This window comes from Taurulus bubalis, assembly GCF_910589615.1.
Source record: "Taurulus bubalis genome assembly, chromosome: 15".
NCBI lineage: Eukaryota > Metazoa > Chordata > Actinopteri > Perciformes > Cottidae > Taurulus > Taurulus bubalis.
Genome location: NC_136603.1, coordinates 18806730 through 18829571, shown reverse-complemented (window position 1 = coordinate 18829571; position 22842 = coordinate 18806730). Strand labels below are relative to the sequence as shown.

Here is a 22842-nt window from a genome sequence, read left to right as displayed (position 1 = left end):
ACTGGTCGAGGGAGAGAGATAACTTATCTCCTAATAGTTGACAGCACAGATACTATCTTTGTTGAAGTAGAAACATATCAGATTTGACTCGATAGTCTGGTTGTCAGTTTAGCCATTCCAGCTCATCTGAATTTGACATTTTGGCCAAATGCATTGCTAAATCGCCGAGTGCCACTTCGCTACATTACTCATTAGTTACGTGTTTCACGTTAGCTTAGCGTAACCTTTATTTAAAGAACTGCCACTATGGCCCCACTCGTGAACAGAGACGTGCACATAGACTCGTATCCTGTCACTAAAAGAAGGCAGCTAGCTAACTAGCTTGCGGTCCGAGCTAGCGAGCATTTAGCACGGTGTTCCTTAGCATAGCTACTCGGCTAGCGCCCGGTGGTGTGTTTGCCGTGTTTTGAAGAGGGCGGTTGGCGTTAATTGTTCTGTTTCATCCCTTAACTCCAGCGGCAGTGTTTCTTGTATTCGACTTGACTGTATCGTTAGCCGAATACCATCGAAGCCGGTCCTCGTGTCTATAAACGGTATACATAGCAAGAGGGTTTGAAGTGGGTTAAGTTAGCATTCGGCTAACGGAGCTAATCGGCTAGCTGAGCCAGAGGTAACGTGGTAACGTCAGCTAACGCGGCCCCATTACATGGTAACGACGGCCAGCCCTTTGCCGCCATTGGTTTTTAAGTGGCAGTGAAGGAACGAAGAGTTGATTTGACATATTTCTTCGAGACTTAACGATGGCAACCCCGACAGGCGATGGCCTGTTTTTATTGAAGGATGTGAAGGCTGGGTCGAAAAATCTCAATATCGTATTCATCGTGTTGGAAATAGGTAAGTTGGTTGGACGGTGACGCTGAAGCGTCCCTCCCTAAACCGTCAACTCGTGTCTTTTTTTTGTTAAAGGAGCGGTAGCGTCACTATTACTTTTGAACTTTGATGTTCATTTCCAGACATTGCCTCTGGGTAGAGGTGTTTTGAGCAGGTTGACCCATTTTGTTCTAACTTATCATTGCCTTGTTCTGTCAGGCCGAGTGACCAAGACGAAAGATGGGCATGAGGTGCGCTCGTGCAAGGTAGCAGACAAGAGCGGGAGCATTTCCATCTCTGTCTGGGACGAACTCGGCAGCCTTATTCAAGCAGGGGACATCATCAAACTGACCAGAGGGTAGGACTGATGTCATGCATGCAAACTGATTGAAGTTGCACAAACTTGAACAACTTGCTGAGTTGACGTAACATTTTTGCCATTCACTGACTGATCAATGCACATACAAATACTTGAATTAGACGGCTAGTTGTGTACCTGAGCAACTGTTGATACTAATCTTGTTTCAGAGGTTTAATGAGATATTTCTGTGTTAGCTATGCGTCCATATGGAAAGGCTCCCTGACCTTATACACTGGAAGAGGAGGAGATCTACAGAAGATTGGAGAGTGAGTAGCTGGCCACAAGTCCATTTGTACTTCAGTGAAGCGCTTGTCCCTGTTGCAGTTCTCTCCTACTCGAGCATCATACAAAACCAGGGCGTTTCTGTGAAATTGGTCGGAAAATGTTTGTTTTAAATCTGGTTGAAGAATATAAACACACTTTTAAAAAAAATTCCATTTGGATAACATTTAGACCGTTTTATAGTTCAACGGCAATCACTTTCTCTAAACACCTGAACCATTTAATCCCAAGAAATGTAATTTACATTAATCTCGATCAGTTTTTTTTACTGCCTTTGAATGACTTAAAATCTAAAGCTTATGCTTAACGGTCAAACAATTACCGTAAACTACTTTTAACAATAAAACTTGTCTCTCGACCAAACACAATTTCTGCATTTTATCTCAAAAGATGGGTTTTGTCTCCGCAGGTTCTGCATGGTGTACTCAGAAGTGCCCAACTTCAGTGAACAAAACCCAGAGTTGCTAACCAACCAGCAAAACAAGTCTGTGAGTAGCCATGCACCCACCTTCAACTTGGCATTAACAAATGTGTCATCTTCTGCACGATAATTAGTTAGTCAGCAGTCCAGTCGCAACAATGTTTTTTCCACTAACAGGGTAAACCAGACCAGAATACGAGGGGAAACTCTCCACCCAATCAGAATTCAGGTACACCTGCACCACCAGGTCAGTATATTTAACGGTGCAGAGAACCACTGCTCATGTCCTGTAGACATGTACAGATCAGGGATGTCAGAATACCAGCAATTAGTAGTCTGTTTCAGTGAAATTCCACAATTCTTGATGCCACCGAAAAATAACAAAACTTGAACGTACAAACCTTCGTTACTCTTTGCATGTATTTGCACTAGCTAATCCCTCTGCCAATTTTCTCACACTTGTTCACGACATAGCATTATCAGGGACATTTTCTATCGTCCCTGGGATGCTGTTAGTTTTAAGTCCTGATCCCTGCAAAACTGTCGAAAAACCAGATCAGTCACATTTTCTTAATTTTGGCATCACCTTGGGAGCAAAGTACCATCCCTCGTACACACAAGTGATATCTGGGCCAAAGACTGAATGTTGGTGAGGTGCGACGGTACTACAGAATTCAACTTTTGTGCTTGCACACGGACATTTCTTGAGTCACCAAATTTGATTAAATGAAAACATGACAAGCTGTTTGGTGCTGTGTTGTTTTAATTGCTTACTTGGATCTGAAATGATGCATCTCATCTCTTGCCTTTTTGTGTTTAGAGGACAGCAGACTCCACTGGCCTTTTTCACAGCAGACATTTTGACAGAGATACCGCAGAAATACCAGGACCCTGAATCCAAAGCAGCAAATTGATTTCAGCCTTCATTCATATTATTTACACCTGGGATTTTCCTACTGTGACGTGTCAAAATGTCTAATGTAAAAAAGGCTAATAAACGTTAATGTCTCTTGATATGTGGTTTTTTTTTTTTTTTCTTCCTGTTGGTACTTACTTGTATTTCTCAACCCACAGGTAATGGTGCCATGCCACCATTTGCCAACAACAACTCCACACCCGGTGCAGCCCGTGACACTGGGTTCGGGAGCGTTGGGCGACCCAACGGCCGGTCACCTGGCAATGGAGCGCCTCCAGCTACTGCTGCCGCTGCCGGACCCTCGACAACCGCAAAGTCTTCAGTTACCATTAGCAACGGCAGGGACCCACGGCGTGCCAAAAGATGAAATTGGGGCATGAGGGGGAAATTATGTGGGAAAACTATGGACATCCCCTTTTCCCCCTGCCCCTTGTTTTAAAAAAAACAACATTTCTGTCCCTTCCCGTCACAACCTACATTCTGAATTAAATTAGGGACTGCTTGCATAATTTTTATACATGCTAACATAGTCAAATGTGTCGTTTATCGTGCGTCGTGCTCTCGGTAAGCAGCACAGTGACTCATCTACCACTTGATAAGCAGGCAGGCCTCTGTTGTTTGAGTCGTGGTCTGCCTTCTCAGGCTCCGCCCCCTTTTCTTCTAAATGTCACTGCAAGCTGGCAGCCCCGTGCCAGTGTTTCCTCCCCGTACACTGTCCTTAACCCCTTCACCTGTTATCATCTTTCAAACTATACACCCTACTTGAACACTTGATGCACTTTCTTCACTTAATTTATGTCGGTAACCTTGGCTGTCATTTAAATCAGGAAATACGTTTGTTTTTCAGCGGGAAAAGCCTTAAGTTGGTGAAAATGAGTTCTTGGACTGAATGCATGACCAAAGTTCTTCAAAGGGTCTTCTTGTCCCTCATAACCGAACTGTATCCGAAGTGAATCTGTGAAAGGAAAGGTGTTAGTTTTGAAATTTTAATGATCGGTAGGTAAATTGATATTAAACATTTTTGTTTTGTTTTCCATCAGTTGTACCTACATTACGTTTTGAACACTTAAATAATAGCAAAATGTTTCACAGAATAAATTTTACAGTAATTCTGCTGCCACATGTAGTCTGTTTGACAGAAACACAAGTTACTGTTGAAGTCAATCACATGCACAGTATCTCAAGTTGGTTATACTGCGCTACAGAAGATTTACAGCTTACTGGTAATAAACTAAGTAATCAGGGTCTAGCAAACACATTGTGACTTAACACTTAACATGCAAAGGCCTTGAGTAAAGATGTTAATTTTTTACATTTTGGCTTTAAGCCTTTTTCTGGAAACAGTTTGCCACAAGTATCAACGGTACCAGAGTTAGACCCCTCCACAAGAATCATATGAAGACCTCCAAGTGACCACTCCAGACATACCATGGTTTAAGCTGCCACTGCCACCTCAGGGTGCCATACTACCACTGCCCATCAATTGTCATGTTTTGATTCTACAGCACCATCTAGTGCCTACAGAAGTAAACTACACGTGTTTGTTTAGAGGATGCTCCAAAGTATGAGCTATATGTCATTAGTTGGTCCCCTTCTCTCTCTCCTTTTTTTTTAAGTCTGCATGTATCTGTTAAAATCACACAATTAAGCAGGAGTGGAGTTTTAATGATTGGACCTTTTTTTTTGGGTCACGTTTATTCTTATAAACGGAAAGCCTTTTCCCTGAAAGTCTTCCATTTTGAAGCAACGCGTTGCATACAAAAGAAACTGTTTCTTCATTTCCTTTGTTGCACCAAGCACCTTAACGTGACCTCTGGGATGTTACTGCATTTAATGTTGGACACACTTTCCTCTGGCTTAGGGTGTGAACACTGGCAGAGCAGTAGAGCTGCTATTCATAGAGATTATTTGACATGTGACATGTTCCAATTAACACCATGGAGTCAAACAACAGCTTTTTGAACATAAAAGGAAAACAATGTTCAAGGAGAATGGAATAGAAACAAAACCATCTGTCATATAGGTTTGTGTAGCTCTGTAGATCCAGAAGATGTAGGACTGAAATACATTTCTATGTAAAGCTCTCAAAAGCCCAGTCCTAATGTTAAGCAGCCCGATTACACGTCTTGCCACATGTTCAGAGCATGTTTCTGTAGTTCCACTTCCAACAACAACAAAAAGTACATCACTTGTGACACTGGAAGTTGAAACACATGAGACGTGTGGCAGGAAATGTGATGCTCGGCACTCGTGTGTCAACACTGATGCATGTCATGAGCTGGGAACTTCCTCTTAACTAGCAGGGATGTAGTCACATCATGTGGTTTATGGCATTTATAGAAGAAAAATCACATGTTCACAGAACCTGTTTGATTAGAACTCGCCTGCTATTTCCCAAAATGTAGGGAAGTATATTGCATATAAGTGTCTTTCTACATACATGTCCTAAATGTATAAACCCTGGCGTTGGTCAAACAAGAATGTGAGTGTTGGAGCAGCAGAACCAGGACATTTATTTCTCTGCCCGGTGTTTATTTTCAATTCATAAAACGGTTTCCCTTTCGATTTTGCGTTCAGTGTGACGAGCACATCTCATGACACCGATGACTCAGACTATGTGTGGTTTAGGTATAACCAAGCAATGACTATTGAAAAAGAAAAGAGTGACTAATGTGTCAACAAACACTTAAAAGAAAGTAGTTAAAAAATATAATGTTAAAATAATGACATCTTAATCCCGATAACAGCTTGACCAGTAAGTACATTGTAGTATTCACTACACATATCCAAGTGATTGGTAATCTAAGTGTAAATACTGAAGTATACCACCTGACAAATTCATTTTAAAGAAATTACCCCCCCCCCCCAAAAAGGATTTATCAAATCAACAATATGGGACCTTAAAACACAATCTCCACCTATACCTTAAAGATGAGATGCATTCCTGTGATGTATGTGTTTCAATTCTTGAGCCAATCAGAATGTGTGTCAGTGTATTATTAGGGGGTGGATGATGGGAGGGGTGTGGAGACATATGGTGTGTGTGCTTTCTCTCTCTTTGTGACACGCAGTGCCTCCCACGAAGAAGACACCACAATGTCTGGTGAGTTTTTTCATCCTTAGAATAACAACTTACTTATTTTATTTCTGTTAACTGGTATTTAATAAATACATGTATTCATGCCCTGGATTACTCATTGGAATAAGCAATTGGCGATTGGGCAAATTTAAAAGAGGATTATTCCCTTTTAAAACAGTTAAAAAAAAAACACCTTTAAACAGCAAATTAGTTTGTGCCTTGCTAATGTAATGTACATTTTTTGTTTCTGTATAACCTGCAGCATGTAGCCAGTGTAAAGCAAAAGTACACATAGTATTTTCAACAGGCTTACACAGTAAAATGGACTGTTAATGTCACACTTAAAGAGTACATTTGAACACCAAAGGAACTTATGGTCCTTATCTACAGAGTCAATTCAACTTTGGAGTAAATTTTTTAACTACATAGTAAATCATTATTTAGTTATTATTCTGTAACTATATTTTCAATTCAGTTTCAATACCAAATCTGAGGCCAGTTACATTTACTATTGAATTTTGGGGATTTGTCACAAATTAGTGTGTCTTCTATAAGTGTTCAAATACACATTTTAAAAGGAGAGATTCACAGATTTTTTACTTGATCTCAATCTCTGCAATTGGTGTGAAAAACACTAGCTTATCTAACTGCACTGAAATTTGATATTACATAGCTGTTTAATTGACAGCCCCCGTGGCTCTATTGTAAAGATCTTGTTTGGAATCCATCAGTTTCTTGGCAGATGATAGAAAGTTGTTTAAAGTTGAACAACTCCTTGTTAACTACAGTAAATGCAACAAAAAAAAAACTCCTTTAGGAAAATACATAAACAACTTCTGCTTCTTGCTGGCAAAGGTTGTGTGTAAAGACACACAACCTTTTATACAGAACAGCAAATCCAATTTGACCCATGAGTTTCAGTCATGTCTATGGCAAGGATGTTTACCATCCTTAAATACAAAGATGTAATCCTCGAAGGAAGCTCACATTAATTGACCTGTTTGGCATGTTGATTCTCCCTCTGAACTTTCTGGAAGGGTTGATCGTATGATCAGAGACGTCTGCATCCATCTTAGTTCCCGTCTCATCACATGCTCTGATACTTTTAGTGACAGATTGGATGGAGAACTTCATGAAAACACATGTTAGATAACAAGAATAAAAAGGGGGAATAAACTCAAATTGTTTGACTTTAGTACAAATAGCAGCTTACCACAAAGTGATATTTTTAACTAATAAGACAAAAAAGTGTGTCCTCAGAAGTAATGAACTGACACATCCACTTTCCTTTTGTCTTTACAATGGTATATGACTGATGGTTCACCAGCATTCAAGAATTCATCCGAGCTTGGTTCACTGATCGACATATTTCTGCTTGTTGTTGATTTTTGTTTTAATCCACAAAATGGTATCTGTAAAAAACAGCAAAATGGAAATGGCATTAAGAGCTACAGCACAATTCCTTCTGAAACAACAGTGGGAAGTTACTTATAACACTAGCTATTGCCAAACACACATTAGAAAGGACTGAATGTATTGAGACGGCAATATAACACTCAGGATTATATGCAGTAACTGATGCATATGAAACTAATTAGCTTTAAAGTTAATTCTGTAGGAGTGTCCATACAGTCAAAGGTAACATTTGCAGTATTTGCTATTTTACTGTCATCCATGGACATTAAAAACAATACATCACTATCAATCCTGCACACTGAGCTCACAATCCTGCACATTGTCCAGTTTGATGTTAGCTTGTTAGCTTCACCGTGCGAGCGCTTTTAAGCTAACTTTCAACTCGGTCGTGTTAGCCCTCTGCTATTCACTATTTCAAGACACAAAAACAACTGAAGTGTATGTTGAACAACAATATAAAGTTATTCTAATTATTCTCTTCTGCATAAATGCCAAAATGTGGTTTCAGAAGTAATTTAGAGAAACATAGCACAGTCTTTCGAGAAGTGCAAAATGGCAAGGTGATGAAACTCATGATCCATTTGAACGGAGAAGGTGTGAGGCGGAGCTTTACAGAGTACTTTTCAGCATACACTACGTCTTGTAGCAGTGAACAATTACATCAACACTATTGCCATTGTTGGAATAACTCTGAAGGCAACCATAGACTTTGACACTGCATATTTTTACACTGGGGAATTTACTGTCTACGTTAACATGTTTATGATGTTTATGATGTTCATGATGGACTAAAATGTTCCTTTCTGTTGCTGTCCTGCAGATCCAAACACATCATCTTTTATTTTAGACTTTGGCTCCATTTACGATGAGCTCAACCTTACCTTTAACGAGTCGGACTTCATTCTGAACCCGGAGACGCAGCCCTGCAACACCTACTCCATCCCAGACGCGGTGGCGATTACCGTCAGCATCTTCTACGTCCTCATCTTCCTGCTGGCCATACCCGGCAATCTGGTCGTGGGGCTGGTGATCGGCCTAAGCAAGCAGTCGCTGCCCCCCTCCGACCTCTACCTCCTCCACCTGGCGGTCGCCGACCTCCTGCTCGCCGTGACCCTCCCGTTCTGGGCCACCTCCGTCACCAAGGGCTGGGTGTTTGGCGACGCCATGTGCAAACTCGTCACCGTTCTCCAGGAGCTGAGCTTCTACTCGAGCATCCTCTTCCTGACTTGCATTAGCGTGGACCGCTACATGGTGATCGTGAGAGCGATGGAGTCCCGCAAGGCCAACAGGCAGCGTGCCAGCCGGGTGGTCTGCGCAGCCGTGTGGGCCATCGGCATGCTCCTGTCTCTGCCGGGGTTTTTGAACTCCACTTTCATGATCAAGGCCACCAACCAGACGGCGTGCGGCGAACAGTACGACCCCATCAGCGCCGATGTGTGGCGGCAGACCACCAGAGTTCTCCGCCACACATTGGGCTTTTTGATCCCCGTGGCCATCATGCTGCCCTGTTACGGAGTGACCGTCCGGCGCCTCCTCCACGTCCGCGGCGGCTTCCAGCGGCAGCGCGCCATGAGGGTGATCGTGTTCGTGGTCGTGGCCTTCCTGCTCTGCTGGGCGCCGTACCACGTGGCGGTGATGGCGGACACGTTCTTCAGGGCCAAGATAGTGCCGTACAAGTGCCCCGCGAGGATGGCGGTGGACAAGGCCATGCTGGGCACGCAGAGTCTGGGGCTGCTTCACAGCTGCGTCAACCCGGTGCTGTACGCCTTCGTCGGGGAGAAGTTCCGCAAGAGGCTGCAGCAGCTGGTGAGGAAGACGGGCTTCCCGGAGAGAACGTCCTCGGCGGCGAGGATGAGCAGCAGGTCCTCGCTGACGTCGGACCTCACGTCCACGTTCATGTGAGAGTCAGCGAAGAGACACTTTGAACTATACGCGTCCACGTCACTGAGGGACAACAGAGTACTTCTGATGATACTTCTCTGCAGCTCATATTGGGTGGACTTTTCAAAACTCAATAACCGAGAGATAAAAAAAAAAACGGTTTAAAACATTTTCCTTGGAGATTTCACCTTTTTGTGAATATATGTTTTTTCACACTTTGCCCTATTTCCTCATTTAAGTCGGTTGCACTATTTTATGTCTTAGAATCTCATTTTGACTTTTTTTTATACATATTTAAAGGGCCATTTTTGGCGGGAGATTTTCTTGTTGATTATTGTTTGTGCACATGACAATATGAATAATTCGAATTTTGGGTTCAACCCCACATATAACAGGCCAATGTTGTTTAAAGTTAAGCTAAGTTGCGGTTACCCAATTAAATCCCCTCTCTTTCCTCAGTCGTGTCTTGTTCTGAGGAAACATGTTTGCCAAGTTTCAATTTCAATTTTCAAGTTTCAACACAATAATACTGTCACAACAGACCAAACATCCTCTTCTGATGATCCCCTTGAGATGCAGCTGAAAGAAAAAACTGTGAACACCTTGACATTAGATATTATTATATTTTACAGTACTATAACTACTTGTTAACAGTGATGTTTTACTTAAAATGATGTATATCTAGCTGAAGACAGCAGGTCGCCATTCACGTGTCACACAATTTGCAATCTGTATAGTCATCATTAAAGTTTGACATGTTCACCCCTCTCTGTTTCTGATTATTATTATTAGTATGATAAGTGAGTCACTTACATGTCACAAATGCATATACATTTGACTTAAATGACCGATAGAAGGTAGACTAGTGCTTTTAATTTAAAAAATGATTTTGTATTTATGCGTACAGACACAGCAGCTTTTTTGAAGGTTGTTGAACAGATGTTGTGACTGCAGCAGTAACAAACACCGCAGCAATCACTGGAGGCGTCGGAGAGGGAAGATTCCCTGCCTATGTGTACAGAAAAACAACAAATCCTCCAAAAGTATAAGTGTTTGGTTACAAAATGATCACAGGGAAGTGCGGCTGACAGGCACCGCTGCTCGTGAAAAAAAAAAAGCAGAAGAACATTTTGAGTAGAGTGTAGTTTTACATTGCGATACAGGCTATATGGTGGCAGTGCATTTGATTTGCTGCAGTATTAATACAACCACTTTGTTCAGAAAATCACAGACGAAAGGCATTTACTAATGCCAACCTATTTCTTTCATGTGTTTCTTGGGTGTTTCAGGTGCATAAAGCACCAACTTCCTAATGGATAAGTCCTCTGCTCCACACTGCGTAATATATATGAAGAAACTTCAAATGACTATTACAGGGCCACAGCTGCCGGCTTGCACTGGAGGCCAACCTCAACCTCCACATTTGACCTACAAATTAGATATATCTGCCCCATACTGACCACCACCCCTCCGTGCCAAGTGTTGCACCATCTCACATGTTCTACTGACCTCAGGTTGGCTAAAAATGACGAGGGGGCCCGCACAGCGAGTGGCGCAGACGGATCCCTTGTGCAGCTGTCATTGTAAGGCCTGCTGGGCTCTGACTGTCACCCCCCTCCCCTCGGACAGACGCTGGCAGACGTAAGAGGGCAGATCATGAGTGGGGTGGTTTAGCTCGTGGGACAAGGAGAGGGTGGGTGGGGTGGGGAGGCACTGTGCAACTCGTTGGACGGGACCTAATGCTCTCATTCAAACGGAAGCCGAGCCAGAACGGATCCCACAAGGCCGCCTCGTGGGAACGAAGAGGAGATTCTACCTCACGCCCCGGAGACGTGATGACAGAAGGCTGAAAAGCCCGAGAAACATCAAGGGGGAAAGAAAGAGGCGAAAAGCAGGGCCTTCACTTCCAGGAGACAAGTCAAGGGGAGCTGTTAATGCAACATGATCCACAGGGTCTTGCCCTAAAAATACCTCATGTGCAGTAAGAGTGGGAGCTATTTCTATCTGCCTAATTACCTGGTAATCAACAAATTTCATTTTTTTCTGCTTTGGACAACAGAGAACCGGCGATTTGAGGATAATTCATCCATGGCTGAGTGTGTTTCTGCATATTTTAATTCAGCTTTCCAAGTGAAATAAACTCAGAGAGTGTCTTCAATTTTAAAATGTAATTTAACTGTAGTTTGTGTGCAAAGCCTGCTCGTAGACTCTCATGCCCTCACTGGATTTTGGGGTTTAAATTACTGTGACTGAGGTTCCAGTCGGTGCTGTGGGCACGCGATCCACATCGACCCATCGTGGGAGCCACCCCAAAATCCGTTCAACCATGAGGAAAGCCCAGGTGCAAATGACCCTGAAAAAGGGGGCCGACGAAGCGACGGCGGCGGCCCGCAGCAGCCCCGCCGTCCCCCCGAAGCGGTCCAGAGTGAGCCCGGAGCAGGCCGGCCCGGAGCCCCCGGGACCCGGCTATTCCACCCCGACTCCGCCGGTTTTTGCGCGCAAGATGCGGAACGCCGCGGTGGGGACCGGCTGCGACATCCGCCTGAAGGTGACAGTGGCGGGAGACCCCCAGCCCTCCCTGTACTGGTACCACAACGACGAGCTCCTGAACATGGAGAACCAGGAGTACGGGGGGCTCTGGATTAGGGACTGCAAGCCCAGCGACGCAGGCCTGTACACCTGCATCGCCAACAATCACGTGGGGGACGCGCGGAGCAGCGCCGTGCTGGCGGTCCTGGATCTCGGTGAAGGTAATGGCACTCAATACGTTACAACTGGGCCATACGAGATATGAGAGAGAGAGAAAACTTTGAAGAAAGAGGCCTTCAACAGGTTTGACTACAACACCCACAGTTCCCCTCACCCCTTGATTATACCGCAGACAGTTTCACCATATAATTCAGTTCTCTAAATGGACCTAAATGTCAGTGATATCCTTGTCCAAGCTGATAATGAGGTTTTAACTACAGCATCATTCATGGCGGTAACTTCCATGAAAATGTCCCAGCATGCCACAGTCACGTAGTACTAACTAGAAAACACAGGGTCTGGCCTCCTGTTTCATTTTGCAGGAACGTGAAGGGATAATGCTGACTGATATCTCAACCGGGACACCGGCTACCACTGAGTCCTACTAGGATGTACTTACAATCATTTTATATTTGAGTATTAATATATAGGTTCTCATGGGGCCAAATGGTGTCTGACATCATCTGGTACTTGGCCATGCAGAGCATTAGCTTTGTCTCTGAACTTCTTTTTGGGGGGGATTCTAGATATGGCACACATGATCGCATTGAAGTTTTTTTTTGACACTGCTCCAAAAAAGGAAGGAAAAGAGATGCTAAAATATACAGGGGCATAAATACACACAATCAAGTATGCAAGTGTATATTTACACACGTACTGTACACGAATCGGTTGTTTTTAGAGACACAAAGACAAACTTTTGCTCTAAACCATTCATGTATTCTTTGTTTCTTATAGATATTGCTTCCTTTTTTTCCTCCACTATAAATATATGTAAGGCCACTCCAAATATTTCTTTGCGACACGTATATCAATACAATTAGAATGAATTGGAATTATTGGAACAAACAAGTGAAAATGCTGGGTTTAGTTTAGTCAAAAATAACTAATTGAAATAACTTGATTACCAAATACTGAACAAATTTAATTATTGCATTTTTTCAGATTTTATATACTGTATGTTGTTCCAGATATGTAACCAAAGTGCAGTGCAGAGAGGATATGAAGATGATTGTTGTAATCACATGCAACGCTACATTTCTGAGAGATGTCTTTCCGAAATGTATTTTCAAGTTCTTGAAAAAAAAAAAAACATGCTTGCAAAAGATTCTGCCAAAGTGACTTTTTGAGAGTATATCACAGTCACGTTCCTGCATCAGGAGGCTGGGGCTCTTCCCTGGTAACACTACCGTTGTGATCAACAAAAGCTTCTTTGACCCGCCTTGAAAAGAGACATAACCAGCTCCACAAATATTCCCCTCATACATCAGTTTAAGCTCGTTGTCATTGTGTGCAGAGGGAAAACTCACTCCTCCAATTGAGATCTGCCTTTTCTTTGAGTACACGTTGAGGCCCGTTGCTGCAATCAGGTTGGCACGAGGAATGTTTTTTGGCCAAATGAAGTACAAAATTTAAAAAAGCGGGCGCTTTACACAATGATCCCTGCTGAGTTCAAGCAACAAGATGCTTCTGTGCCAGCTCGCCACAAAAAACTGGGTCCTAAAAGAGTCTGCGTTCTGGGCAACGTGATGACAAGGATTCCTTTTTAGCGTGGGCAGCGACAAACCACAGTGTATTATGTTTCCTTTACTGTATAAATATTGGACGCTTGGACACATGCCACGAAAAAGATGCACCATCAAATGTGGGTGCCCACTACTTATGATGCTGATGACAAAACACCTCCATTTCAGTGAGATTTTATGACAAGTTATTGAGTTTTTCTTCTGAAATGCTATTGTTTTCAACTTGCCATTAATCCGAATAGGACTGACTTCATTGTGGTGAGAAACAACCGATAAGTAATCCGGTAATTATACCAGTTTATTTGCGTGAATGTAGTCATTCATTGCCCAGCATGGGTCTTGGGCTTGACTAAACATAGTGTATGGGAGAATCAATGTGTTGCTCTCAGTTTACACAGTGCACACAGTTGTGTTTCAAGTATAAATTCAATCTATCAGCTGTGTGCTGGAGTTTTCTGTTGTGGCATATCCACTCGAAATGATCAGAGACTGTATAGATTGTGTTATCTTTATGAAACACATGGTGACACGGCTTCTGAATCTCAGAAACAGGGGGTGTGTAGCTGCACAGTGTTCGCAGCCTTCAGGGGCCACAATCCCGTCGGCTTTCGTCAGAGCCTTGAATGAGATCAAGACGTTTTCCCTTCGACTCTCCATTTTAACCTTCAGTTCGGCTGCTTTTCCGTGTGCGTAAAGTCTACAGCTGTCCCATCACTCAGTGATACTGCCCGAACCCTTTTCTCTCTCTCTCTTTGAAAATATCTCTCTGTACCGCCCCCCTCCACCAACTCTCCCTAGTTATTTATACAGTGGAATGTGCCAGGCCTTAGATTTTTGTGATGTTGGCCAGCCAACGTCTCTCCTATTACACAGGAAGACATCACTGCTAATTTTAGTCCAGCCCTGTATGACTCCCCCCCCCCTCAACTGATCAGGGATAGGACCATTTTCCACTTCTACTAAAGACGCAGAAGCATAAAGATGTCTGCCATAAGTTGTGATGTCATGCACCTGACGTGATATAGACAGTTTTTACTCCATATTGTCGCTATCCTTTTTAATTCGCCATTTGATTGTGTCGGTCGGTTAAATATGTTGTAAAACAAAAGCATGAATGAGCAACTGAAATGTAAAAAAGATGAAGAAAGCTATAAATAGATAAAGATGATAAACAAACTCAAAACTTCAAAGTGACGTTTCATTTGGCAACTTGAGGGAAGTGAAACAAGTCGTAAGTGCGACATTGAAATTGGATTTAGAAATATGAGACAAATAGAGAATAGAGCAACATTAGCGTTCACTGAAAATGATCTGGATCTCCGAATGAACCTGTGATCATTGTACAAGACCGCTGTTCATATGAAAGCACTGATTAGTGCAGCTTTAAACCTGCATTGACACATTATCGGCCACTTGGGGGCAGCAGAAACACAGTGAGCTAAAAAAAACAAAACTGAGATATTAGCAACTTTTCAGTACACATCAGGTGATGCAGAGCGACGTGAGCTTTCCTTTAGAGTTGTGTTCCTGGTTGAAAAGGGTGGTAAGAAGGAACAAAACACTAAGCTGCAGCCAGTAAAACCAAAAAGCTAAAAGACGCTAAAAGCTGCATAGAGCTGATGATAGCAATTCAGTAACTGACTAAGTGATTTTATAAAAAAAAAAGAATAAAACCTATATTCCCGATGTAAAGCTTTCAGAGTAATATGCTGGTTGGAGAGACCTAATACTGGGAGCTTTAGATGTCACCACTGGGCATGGCCGTGGCCTCCCAGTGGGTTTGGATAGTTTCCTCCTGGATCATGAATGTGAGGGAACAGGTGGAGCTGCAGTTCCACTTTGGAAGTCCCCCCCACGTCACCATGTTGCTTTAATCAGTAGATATTAAATATCAACAAATGTTGTTTGATGGGCAAGAAATCCAGAGGGGTGACTGTGGAGTTTGTTAGAGCTTTTTAACGACTTTGCTATGCTCAAGTTCAGGAGAATGTAATGTAGGAGGAGCAACAGTTTTGCAAAGAGTAAAGGAAAATCTGTCCCTGGTTATCAATGATCAAGCCTCTCTGAGTTCAGTAGCCATTCACAGTGTGGGTGGAAAAGCAGGTGAACTGATCTCATACAACACCATTAGGACTGATACATATGTTCTCTTATTTTTGTGGATCTGGGTGTTTCATGAAGTCAGACGTGTGCAGTCAAAGTATTATCAGTGCTGACAAAACTACAGTGAATACAACTTCACAATCTATGCATTACCTCACACTTAAAATGCAAACAACAGCAAAACATCTTTCAAAACCGCAGAACAAGTCAGGTTTCCAAGTCAGCTGACACAAAAAATACCTTCATGTGGAATGACACCCTTATATATTTTTCCCAGGATCAGTGTAAATGTTAATGGATACATGATTGTCTCCTCAGGCGGCAACCTCCAAGTATGAAAAGTGAAGCCAAGTGGCTTATTAAACGTGCATTCTTTCTAATGGCCATCAGGGGGCGACTCCTCTGGTTGCAACAATAAGTCGGATTGTATAGAAGTCTATGGGAAAAAAGCACTTGAATTAATTACATTTTCACTTGATTTATTGCCTCAGTGAACATTGTAAACATGCGTCTATGGTCTTAATTGCTAGTTTCAAGTCTTCTTCAATCCAGCAGGGTTTGCTTTCCAGCGCTATTATTGACAGGTTGCGACAACTTTCACCCTTTCACAGTCTGTTTTCAGTCCATGCAAGTTCATTGTAACACGTTGGTTACCTAAAAATGTCCTCTTTAGCATTCATATGTATTTAGCTCCTCCCTCTCATGTCACTTCTTGTTAATTAGCATGAATGAATCAGTCATTTTGGGTTAAAGTAATTGGTACAGTTGAATTATTCCTCTCAGAGATGGACTGTGAATATGTCCCGGTCTTATTTCGATGCAAAACGTTGTACATTAGCAGGAATTTTAATACAACATTTGAGTGAAAGCAGTGTTTGTTAAAACATGATGGATGAATCATTGTGATAAATCATCGTGATCTCTATATTGATCCAAATAATCGGGATTCTCATTTTGACCATAACCGTGCAGCCCTAGCTGGAACCATGATTTATTTAGTATGAGTTATTATTGATGTACCTTTTTTACGTTTTTACTGCTGTAAACGGAGTGCCTTTTTAGAGTTCATTTCAAAATGTGAATCTCCAGGTGTGAGATTCAATCTCTCAGCGTGTTCTCTGTGCTATTTGGTCCTGAGCACAGCGGGCTGCTGTGTCAATTGAAATGTCAATTCTGAGCGTGGCCATTTCTGTGCACTGAGGTGGTGAAATGAAGTGCGAGCTGTAACGCCTTTTCCTTGAGGGGAATGTGCTCCTGGATACTGAGTCGTTCAAAATATCATATATTCAAGAATGATTACAGCAAATGCATCAAATATCAGCAGCAGCTGGTCGTGCCATGTACAATACGATAGCTATTTGATCTTTTATGCTCTCAGCAGTGTGTGTGCGGCCATTAAATCCATCCTTTTTTGGAAATGGGATTTGCTCTGTGTAGTCAGCGTCGGCAGCTTGGCAACACATTGTGCTGCGAGAGCGACCGGTGCTCCAGCAATGCAGAGGAGCGAGGGAGTCCCTGTGCAGCGATTCTCCCCCTCTCCTCCGCCGACAACACAACATCGGCTCGTTACGCCGGCTGAAGGACGAGACGCGGACACATGGGGGGGAAGGAAAAGATGAAAAATGTCAACCAATGCTGTAGGATGCTGATCTCAAAAGGGCTGGATCACTCCCACTGGTTTCTCTGCCTATCGGTGTGCACTGCCTGTGGGGTGGAACACAGCGGGGGAAGATGCTTACACTGTTGCTGGCTATTGTGTGGACAGGGGGGGCTCCCTCAGAGTGGATGATATGCATTCAACAGACATGTCCACCTGCGGATGGAGACCAATGCTTTGCAGAAACGGATCCTCTCAGAAGAAGTGCTGACTCTCTGAGGTTGCAACTTGTTATCTAATGGACCAAAGTGCCTTCTTAAGGTTTTTTTTTCTTCTCTTTGCATGTGATTGAGATGCTTTCACCTGCACGTCAGCAGACTTACAGTGCATAACAAGTTGGATTCAAAGTAGTCGGCTGTCAATGGCTGATGTCTTTCCCAGAAAATGTCCTGATTTAGGCGTGTAGTAATGGCTCGGAACCCCCAGCGTATTTCGGGGAATACCCTGCTGCTGAACGTCAGCCAAGACAAAAAATACCTGTCGCCGACAAACCAACAGTGGCCGTAAAGACAATCCAGACCAAAGAAAAATATCAGGCAAGTGCTATTTCATGTTATCTGTGTCAATCTTAGGTATATTTATTATATACTTATTCATCCATTTGCTGAATGTAGAACGTAAAAAAAACGGCAAAATATTGTTGACAGAAGCATTTGATCAACATCACGGCTCATCAACTGGCAGCACAGTGTTTTCTCAACTGGCCGTGTCCGATGCAATGATAATGATTAAAGGAGATGAAGTTCCTCTGTGCATCCTTAATCAAAAGGGAGACAAGCTTCCACCATTGTTATTGTGGAGTACAATAGAAACCAGCATTAGAACTCTTGGTTAGAAATCACCACGCTCAAGACACCGCCGTAGCTTTGAACTAACTTCAAAGAGTTTCACTAAAATGCTGATGTACTAATGACAAATGTTGCTCATCTAAGGGGGGGCTTATATTATTATTATTATGGGCTTCTTTGTTGATTATTTACTGAAACATTTTCTAACCCCAATGTTGATGATTGAAAGATAAAACTATGTTTGTCATGTTTGGTACTCGAAGTGTGCATCTCATTATGGAGGATGCAACTTGAGCTATGTGGTTATTGTGTAGGGTTGCCGTGACAGTATGAGCCGCACTATTCTGAGATTATTGTGTGATGTATATACAGTAATACCCCAATGCAATCACTCACTGCCATCATAGCACTGTCAAGCCACTTGCTAAATCAACTGTGTGATGTCTGATAGCCTCTTCTGGAGCATGCGTGAAATCCAAACCTTTCCTTTAGAGTAGTTTAAAGTTGTTTCCTCTATGTTTTAATGAAACATATTTAATTACAATTGCAGTGGCATCCACCTTGTGTGTCTCACAAACAAAAAATTGTGTTCATCTTCGATACCCAACATCTTGAATCAAGACGCAAGGACGAGCTCAGGACTTTTTTTTTTAGGCTAATTTTTGTCTCGTCCAGACCGTGGAATTACAACTTCAGGGTCTATCATGTGGTGCCATTTGGCCCCACAAATACGTTTTCCCATTGACTTCCAAGTACGAACTTCAAATCCTGATGTCCTAAAAGTTTGTAAATGGGGGTGCACGGGGGTGTAGCGGCCAGCACACTGTTGCCTCGCAGAAAAAGGGCCCGGGTCGTCGGCATCTCTATATGGATGTGAGCGTTAATGGTTGTCTGTATCAATACTGATATATGTCTATCTTTTGTCTTATCTACGGATGAGCGTTGAAATATAATGGATGGATAGGAAGTTAGAAAATTAATATAATGTCTGGCCTCTTGGAGATGTTGCAGCAAGATAAATACTTCAACATGAACCTTTCTGATCATAGAAATGGTTTATGAAATGTGCGTTTGTGTAATTGTTTTGGTTTTGGAACGCTGCTTCAACCCCCAAAAAATCTGCTGATGCTTGTGAGTGCTTTGTGGAGGCAGTTGTTCATTTTGTAAATACTGTGTAAACATACCTCATAAACAGCGTGTACAACAGACATTTATGACATGCTCATATAGAAAACATCTGCATCTGTAACTGCTTTATTACAATTGGTGCTATTCTGGGAAAAATATTGCACTGAAAATGTCCAAGAGAGTTTTATTTTGAAATGTGCAATGCAGTCATCTTAGATCATATATATATATATATATATATATATATATATATATATATATATATATATATATATATATATATATATATATATATATATATATATATATAGAACATCATGAGCTATGAGCTTGCCACACACACAATATGTCAGGTTTTGGTCTTTCTACTGAATTCATAGGAACATTCCCAGTATTTCTCTATCGGTTCAACATGACCAACAGAATCCTTTTGTGTTCTCTTGCTGCAAGGGAACAGATATACTCTGTTTTTGTATTTTAATTCCACCTACTGTGAAGCAAACAGGGAAACAAACTGGGATGCCAATGACTCAATAGCGCTTTCTATTTTGAGTTCCACCAATGACTGTTTTCTCTCAGTCTGAGGAATATCTCCATATCTTTCAGATGGTACAGCTGGAACAAAGTTTGAGGTTTAAAAGGGATGAAATGGAAAGAATAAAGTTTTAAACTGGAATACTAAACATCTTGATTTATTTTTGCCCCAATGTGTGTACTTGTAGATAACGATGATAAAATGATGAACCATAAAGACTCAGCAACTGTTAAGCTGCAGCAAATTTAGTACATTTAGCTCGACTGTGCTAATGAGACCCAAGGGATGCAACATTTCAAGTTAAATGACATAATCATAAACAAATAGAGATGAGGGCTAATGCGATGGGAAACTAAGCTTGGAGCTGAGGGAGGTTAATTTAATATTTGTTATGCCGATTTTTAAATACATATTGTGATATATTTTAGACTGTTTTATATGTTAGTTAATTGACAATTAAAATGTCACCGTCAACATGTATTTGTCACTGGATTGTTCAATTGCCTTCCACTAAACACTATTAAAGCTGAAGTGAGTAGGATAATGTAGTCTATTGGTTCCTATAGTAACAGTGTGCACTCTCTTCTTCTTCTGCTGCCCTTATGGAAACATAGTTTTCCACTAAGGATAAAAGATGGTGTAACATTTCATTTTGTAAACAAACGTATACTACGAGTGATTCTCTTTGCGGTTTAACTTTCACTATTTTTTCAACCAATCATGTTCTTTAAACATTGCTCCAGTAAAGATTTTATTCAATCGAAAAACGATTTTGATATCTAACATTATATTTATATTTTCAGACTCCGAAACAACAGATGATGATGAAGGTGACCAATTTGAGACCAAAGAAGATGGTGGGGATGTTCAGGACCAGGCTGTGCATAGAGGTATCCACTGTGTTTCCAGCTCTCAATTATTCCCTCAGACAATCATGTATTTTATTTTATACATATTTTATCAGCACAATATTGGCATTCATTTGGAGCAGCATGTGTGTCTACTTGATGAATATGAGTTTAACATTCGCTCTCCTTTTAAACCTGTTTTGGAAACAATGGCTCTTTAGCTGCTAATTGCTCCATGCAGTCGCTGGGTTTGTTTGTCTCCGTTTGGTGCTGGGTAGGTAGTGAGCAGTCGGTAAAACAGTTGCCTGCTTTGGCTGAAAACAAGGCTGGCGAGAGTCACGTTGGCATGCCTAATAGCCAAAACCAGCTTTACATTTGCCTTGTTTCATAATTAATGCAGCAACCTGATGGCTTACCTGTACAAAATGTCATATCTCCTCTTTACATGAGATGCAGTGATGGACAAATGTGCAGAAGATGACAGTAGAACACATGGACATGAGGATCACTCTAACACAACCAGGCAAGAAAGAAACAACCCCATGCAAATAACCGCAGCAGTTTATACATAAATACAAAAAACACCTCAGTGCAATGATTGTATTATTGGACTCGAAGTCCAAACTAAAATACAAGACAGATTGTGAATTAGTAACAAACTACCGATTCCAACAGATTTTGCTTCAAACCCTTTATTTCAGGAGCCCGTCAGAGAACTTTTCAAGAGAATCTCCGCCAGAAGCCCTCCCACCCCCATCCCCAAGACTCGTCAAGCGCCCCTCCACCTCTCCAATGCCAAGTCGCTCTGGTTCAACGACGCCGCTCAGCTTTCGTAAAAAAATTGTTGCGCCAACTGATTACCAAGACACAGTGCCTGGGGAGTTTGAAGAAAAGGTTAGGCAGCCAAAATCCGTCACCCAAGGTAGCACCCAGGACTCCCGACCACAGACCCCTCTGAGCGAGTACTCCCGGAAAGAATTTACCCTCAGACCATCCCCAAAGCTTACCAGGGTGAGCTCAAAGGTTTTTGAGAAGGTCCGTGGATTAGAAGAGCGGAGACGAAGCCTCGATATTCCAGAAGGTTCCATCTCGGGAGGATCCTGGGCAGGGTTCAATCGTGCTGGATCTGTGGATTCAGATGATGGAGGAAGCCGGCTGGGCATCTCTCGAGAAAGTTCAAGGGAAGACCTCAGGGAGGCTTTGAAAGAGGATGCCGCTGAACGAAGATCTATGTTTAGACATAGAGCCGCTTCGCTGGAGGACAAACCTCGCTACTCCCAAAAAGTTCAAGACATTGAGAACAAGTTCACCGAGGAGCTCCAGCGCATTAAAAAGCTTGTTGGTAAACCTCACATGAAGAAGTCGTTTTCAACTGAACAGCTCACTCTAAAGAGCAAGCAGCGCCAGCCTTTCAGGAAGATTGAACCTATTCCTCCACAAGTCCTTGAAAAGCTCCAAGAAAGGGAACGTGCCCAGTGGGCAAAGGAGCAGAAGGAGAAGGAACATCATCAGCAACCAATGCAGCAACAACCGCAAGCACGGCAAGAGCAGTATACGTCCCAAGCCCAAAAGACAGCAACCACTGGTTCAACGAGTGTAACAGTCAGTCGATTTGGAGAAGTTGCCGGCACCCCAGAGTCCATGCAGTTATCCGACTTACCAGGACAACGATCAGTGAGAGAATTAAGTAGGGCCAGTCCAGTAACAGAAATCATTCAGAGATCATCATCACCATCATTGTACCATCAACAACGGGAAGACTCGCCAAGCAGAAATGTTGCCGATCTGACATTACGCAAGGTTGAACGAAGGCCACCAAGTCCGCTCGTGCAAAGGGTATCTCGGATGCAAGAATCGCCGCACAATCAAGAATCTCTTCTGCTGCAAACGTCACAAAAGGATGAGACTTCGGGGAGAAAGACGCCAATAGAAGGAGCATTAAGAAAAATTGAAAACAGACCCGAAAGTCCACTGATCCAAAAAAGGGTGGTCATTGTGCAAGATCTTCCTCCTCAGCCAACCTCAAAACCCCCGAGGATGTCACCAGTCACCCCAACCGAGGAGAGGATAGAAGGGGATCTATTTAAACCGGCCTCGAAGATAAGAATCCCCACCATTATTGTTGAAGACGAAAAGATGGACGAGGACGTTCACGTGAAGACGAGTGAGCCTCAGCCGATAACTGGTAGTGCCAAAGAGGGACGACAGCTGAAGACCAAAGGAAAGAACCGTCGCCCTCGACCCATGTCTCCAGAGTTAGGTTAGATTTGTTGTGCTTCTTTCATTTAGCTTTCCGTACTCGTGTGAACTTCCAGTCTGCTTGCTTTTCATGTTTAATCAACC

General features: G+C 42.5%; 3 protein-coding genes across 3 annotated transcripts in view; all 3 read left to right on the top strand.

The window, feature by feature from the left end:
- The first annotated feature begins 651 nt into the window (after positions 1–651).
- nabp1a (nucleic acid binding protein 1a) lies at positions 652–3900 on the top strand. Its single transcript, XM_079231055.1, has 6 exons — positions 652–834; positions 1030–1168; positions 1366–1437; positions 1863–1941; positions 2052–2121; positions 2949–3900. The coding sequence occupies exons 1-6, from the start codon at positions 741–743 to the stop codon at positions 3155–3157; spliced, it is 663 nt and encodes a 220-aa protein (XP_079087181.1). The 5' UTR covers positions 652–740; the 3' UTR covers positions 3158–3900.
- A 1986-nt stretch (positions 3901–5886) lies between these two features.
- On the top strand, positions 5887–9187 carry cxcr1 (chemokine (C-X-C motif) receptor 1; the record flags this gene model as incomplete). Its single annotated transcript, XM_079230944.1, has 2 exons — positions 5887–5893; positions 8106–9187. The coding sequence occupies 2 exons, from the start codon at positions 5887–5889 to the stop codon at positions 9185–9187; spliced, it is 1089 nt and encodes a 362-aa protein (XP_079087070.1).
- Positions 9188–11492: 2305 nt separating this feature from the next.
- The window catches only part of LOC306747975 (striated muscle preferentially expressed protein kinase-like), a gene marked incomplete at both ends in the record, with an annotated part of 31582 nt that continues 20232 nt past the window's right edge, over positions 11493–22842 (top strand). The window contains 4 exon segments of the mRNA XM_079231082.1: positions 11493–11916; positions 20455–20541; positions 20950–21022; positions 21201–22759. Of these exon segments, the coding sequence (XP_079087208.1) occupies positions 11493–11916; positions 20455–20541; positions 20950–21022; positions 21201–22759 (2143 nt within the window).